At 42.9% G+C, this 5,085-nt stretch overlaps 1 protein-coding gene across 1 annotated transcript; it reads right to left on the bottom strand.

Annotated features, from left to right (window-relative positions):
* Window positions 1-278: 278 nt before the first annotated feature.
* On the bottom strand, window positions 279-5,085 carry LOC131440211 (uncharacterized). The gene is made up of 4 exons (XM_058611329.1): window positions 5,026-5,085; window positions 2,536-4,155; window positions 893-2,388; window positions 279-830 (listed from the first exon to the last, which is right to left on the bottom strand). The coding sequence occupies exons 1-4, from the start codon at window positions 5,083-5,085 to the stop codon at window positions 644-646; spliced, it is 3,363 nt and encodes a 1,120-aa protein (XP_058467312.1). The 3' UTR covers window positions 279-643.

The raw sequence follows: 5,085 nt of genomic DNA on the forward strand, positions 1-5,085 counted from the left end.
CTTTCTACTACGGGAAATAGTAAATGAGACGATAAAGTTACCCACAGGCACGAGGGTGTAGTAGCTACATAATTCACAAAGGGAGTATAGAAGTAAACAAATCGAAAAAAGGGTGAAACTCTTTTTATGTTGATTTATTCATTGGATATAGAACAAAATTGGGAAAAAATGCATACCTTTTAAAGATAAACCAACAGTTCATCGATTTATTGAAAATTGATCTGATAATATAGGATAATTTCTAAATGGGAATTGAAACCAAAGTCGAAACATCCATCGATGTTTTTCTACATTTATTGTCAATGTTAAATTCGCCCTTATTTGAAGAACAACTGAAGTAAAACAAATTCAGGCCAAAATTCACATATTTAGGGCAGTAGTGTTCTAGTTCTAGATGCATAATCTTATTCGTGTTTCAAAAATACAAAAAAATAAAACGGCATCGTAGACCAGTGTTAAATTTGACAGAAGAACTGGTCGAATAAATAAAACTAGAACGGTTTGCTGGGGATACATTTGTTCCAGTTTCTGCTCTATTACAGATCTTCCATATAGAACTTCTAGCTGCTGAATTTGCTCTTATGCGTTTAATTTCGAAGAATGAATTGCATTCATTTCTGCATTGCCATCTGGTGGACGATGCTCATACAAACGGGTTAGCAGCGTAAGAATTCTGCAAATTATGCCACATCAATAAACTTGCGGAAGATTTGGTATCCGTAATTAATAGATCACGGCCTATGTCCATTAGGGTCACGTCATTTAGTCCCTCTTGAATACTTGGCCAGTTAACATTTTGCAGTATGGTGTCATCGCCTGGACTTGGAACTCTAGAAGAATACAGATATAATTTACTGTCCGATCGATTCCGACCTGCACACAAGGAACTCACCCGTATTTCGCGAAATTCGTCCACATTCGTACGACACGGTTACTCACCGTTAGAGCATGGCTATCGGCCGCAATGGAAATTCCCATTTGTGTTGCTATTTCGAACATATACGGTAGCTCCTCGCAGTGAACTGCTCCAGGGTGAGTGATCATCAATAATTTTTTGTACAAATTTAGATCCCCGTCATAGGAAAACTGGTAGTAATACACTGGTGCTTGACCTCTTGCATGGACTTGGGCAGTATAATCGGTTGGGAACCTGAATATGTGATCTCCGTAGTATTGGTCCCATTCGAAGTCCACTGAACTATCGATTGGTTTATCGTTGAAGTAGTACTGTTGAAAAGCGGAAATGACACTGAGTGAAGATGAAGAACCGTTTTCAATGTTCCAGAAGAAAGGTATCAATAGTTGAGGTTGAGAATTGAACTGTTCCCATACTGTTTGATCGATGAGTTGTTCAAGGGTTGTGAAAAATGATCCTTCCAGATCATTGTAACCAATCATGAAGGGAACGTAGTGGGTTCGAGTTTCCATAAGATGCTTCGGTTTATCGGTTAACGCTCTTGCCTCTGGAGAGTTGCTTGGCTCAACTGATGGTGAAAAGTCCAATGGACGCAGGTAGCGTGGAACTGGAATGGCGGGTAAGTTTTCTTGCCACGGAATAAAACTGTTAGCTGGAAGATTTCTGAGTTCATCAACATAAACGGCGCTATCATTTGATAATCCGAAGGCTGCCGCTAACCGATCTGCATAAAAACTTGGATTAGATTGAAAGGCGAATGGCATCAATGCATTTCCACTTTGGGCGATTGCCTTGTGGAACAGTCCATCTGCCAGCTCGGATAAATATAGATAATGTACCAATGAAGCTCCAGCAGAGTTTCCAAAAATAGTTACATTGTCTGGATCCCCTCCAAAAGAAGCAATGTTTCTCTTAATCCATCGAAGGGCCTCTATGCAGTCCTTCAATCCCCAGTTCCCTTGAGCATACTGATCAGCAGTACTCAGAAATCCAAGCGCACCTAATCTGTAGTTCACGGTCACCACAGTAATACCTTCTCTAATCAGTTTCTGCGGATCGAATGGTTCAAAATCACCGGCCCCAGCACTGAATGCTCCTCCGTGGATCCAAAACATCACCGGATGTAGCCCAATTACATTTTCACTATACACATTCAAAAACAAGCAATCTTCATCTCCTATGATTTCTTCAAGGTTTGTCCCAACCTGCAGACATTTTGCACCATGCTGACTACCATCTCGGACATCACTCCAATCTGGATGAGCGACTGGATTCCTGAAACGAAGTGCACCAACCGGTGGCAGTGCATAAGGGATACCTTTGAATGAGTAGTATGTGCAAAACATACCACATGACTCAACTGTACCCTGTATTTTCCCCGACGGGCTACTGATTATTGGTCCATCTTCAGCAAATACAACAGACGGGACTATTAGGACAACCAGAGCAAAGAAACTGACCATTTCTGCTATCTAAGCGGGACTGTTTCAAAACAGCGAACATTCGAAGTAACCCCTGCTGATAGGTTTTGATTGGATTTGACTGATAAGATAAACCATAAGTTCCCAAAATACCCTAATAACTTTATTGATTAATTGACACCATACAAAGATTTATTGATACGGATAATAGAATGGGTTGTTGGCGTACCGTTCTTCTAGATCCTTCCATACATCGAGACGTTCGTGATTGGGACGGCTTCCGGTTACAAGATCGTGTCCTATATCCAGATAGGCCAGGTCATCTCCAGACACTGGAGCCCAATTTATGTTCTGGAGGTCCGTGTCGGAATTGGGCGTTGGATTACCTCTGATGGCAAAGTTTGTCCAGAGCCTAACCATGCGTTGACGAACGGTGAGCGCATGGTTCCCGGGCAAAACGGGTGAAATTGGAGCATTTGTAATTGACCACAAGTAGGGAAGTTCGTCGGCGTGCGCCGCTCCAGGGTAATCAGAGAGCCGCAGCAAACCTTTCAGTAGGTTCAAATCGCCGTCGAAACTAAACTGATAATAGTAGGTTGGTTGTGTGTTGGCCTTTGCGGTCAACGCAACTGTTTTGTCGATAGGGTAGATAAACTGTTGCTCGCTGTGGAATTGGCACCACTCGACCATAATGTCCGGTGTAAGAGCTTGATCCTGCCAATAATGATCACGGAATGCTTGGCTAACTGCACTGGTTCCTTCAGTTCCAACCGGAATGTTCCAATAATGGGGTACGAAGAACTGAGGATTTCTAGTAAATTCATTCCATACTGTTGAGTCGATAAAATGTTCTCGGACCATGAACAGACTTTCGATGCTGTTATAACCGATGATTATGGGGACATGATTGAATGTTCCAGCACGTAAGATTTCTATCGGACGTTGTGTTAGGAAGGTGGGTTCTGGAGAATCCGTTGGTTCCGCACTTGGAACGAATTCGAATGGTTTGAAACCTCTTGGAATTGGAATATCCGACGGCATTCGCTGAAGATCAACAAAGTTAGCAATCGGAGTGCTACGTAAACGACGCGTCAACTCTTCAGAATCGTGTGGGTACCCAAAGATATCTGCGATATTGCGAGACAATTCAGCTACATTGTATTGAAATCCCCAGGGAACCAAGGCAGTTCCAGATTGAGCGATAGCACGATGAAACAATCCGGTGGCCATCGGAGACAATACCAAATAATGTACAGCAGCTCCCCCAGCACTCTCACCAAAGATGGTTACGTCGTTCGGGTTACCTCCGAATGCAGCAATATTGTCGCGAACCCAACGAAGAGCTTCCACGCAATCCTTCATTCCCCAGTTTCCTTGAGCATGCGAGTCTCCGGTGCTAAAATATCCTAGAATCCCCAGACGGTAGTTGAAAGACACGACGACCACGTTTTCTTGCACAAGGAAATCCGGGCCGTAAACTCTGGAGCCACCCGATCCCGCGATAAAAGCGCCTCCATGAATCCACACCATGACCGGCAGAGATCCAATAATATTCTGCGTGTAAACATTGATGAATAGGCAATCTTCGTCTCCAGAATACTCGCTGAGAACACTCAACGATGGACAGTTTTCCCCATGGTCGCTCGCATTGCGAACACCCGTCCAACCGCCATGTGGCACTGGATTACGGAAACGTAGATCACCAACCGGTGGTTCGGCGTACGGAATTCCGTTGAACTGGAAGTAACTGCAGAATAGACCACAGCTAGCCGTGATACCCTGAACCTGGCCCCCAGTCGTTTCTACTATTGGGCGATTCTGAAACAGAATTGGTCTATTTAACGAATGATTGCAACAGACTTTGAAAATACGTTTGAACTTTTTTCTACACAATATTTTTTCTTGGGTTGGTAGTTCAATGAATAGGGTGCTCGTCTTACAAGCCAGTCATTGTATGGTCCAGCCTTAACCTCAATTGGATTGCCGCACTAACCATGCAATGGGTCTATAGGGGTCTGTTGAAACCGAATGGTCAAATGTTTTGTCATACGTCAAGTTTGTTTATTTTTTCAGTGCTAAACCCGGACAAAACGAAACCTTGACTGCAACAACCATGATCGGTTGATCGGAAATATGTGTGCTGCAAGAGTCGGTATATTTTTAACATTCAAACCTGATAAAACCGCTGCGCCATGTTTTGGAACACCCGTCGAACGATCGCAACAAGAGCTAAGCCGGGTATAAATAAACGGTATAAATTTAAAAAATATATTGGAACGTGATCCGACGTTGGATTGTTTAAAACACGAGACCTGTACGGAAACAACATCGAAGGATTTCGAAGCACAAACTACACACTCTTGCAGGATTTTTTTTTCGCCTGGGACATACACTGAACAACATTCGTACTGAAAACTGCAAGTCCGATTTTTGTACTTGAAACTTGAAACTGCACTGAAAAATAATTCAACCGGTTTCCAAAATAGCTTTCACTAATGTAACTTCTGAATTCTACTTTCTGTTAATCTTATAAGTCGATACTCATAGATTGTTCGATCTACCAGCAACGAATTTAGATATCATTGCTTCGGCCATGAGAACAGATCGACCCTAAGGAACACTTTCATAGATTTGATTAGATGGAAAGCATGGAAAAACTGAGATGAAGGTGAGGTTTGGTTAGCTTACCGCATCCTGAGCAAGTCCAGCGGAAATCCTCAGTACTACGATAGTTAAGAGCGCGAGCAT

Source organism: Malaya genurostris, chromosome 1 (assembly GCF_030247185.1).
Source record: "Malaya genurostris strain Urasoe2022 chromosome 1, Malgen_1.1, whole genome shotgun sequence".
NCBI lineage: Eukaryota > Metazoa > Arthropoda > Insecta > Diptera > Culicidae > Malaya > Malaya genurostris.

What these genes read in the sequence shown, in the direction of transcription:
- LOC131440211 (XM_058611329.1), bottom strand. Translation starts at nt 5,085, where the DNA reads ATGCTCGCGCTCTTAACTATCGTAGTACTGAGGATTTCCGCTGGACTT. An exon ending in CTGGACTTGCTCAGGATGCG is followed by an intron (nt 4,156 to 5,025) that starts GTAAGCTAACCA and finishes ATTCTGTTTCAG; the next exon opens with AATCGCCCAATAGTAGAAAC. An exon ending in ACCCATTCTATTATCCGTAT is followed by an intron (nt 2,389 to 2,535) that starts CAATAAATCTTT and finishes AGTCCCGCTTAG; the next exon opens with ATAGCAGAAATGGTCAGTTT.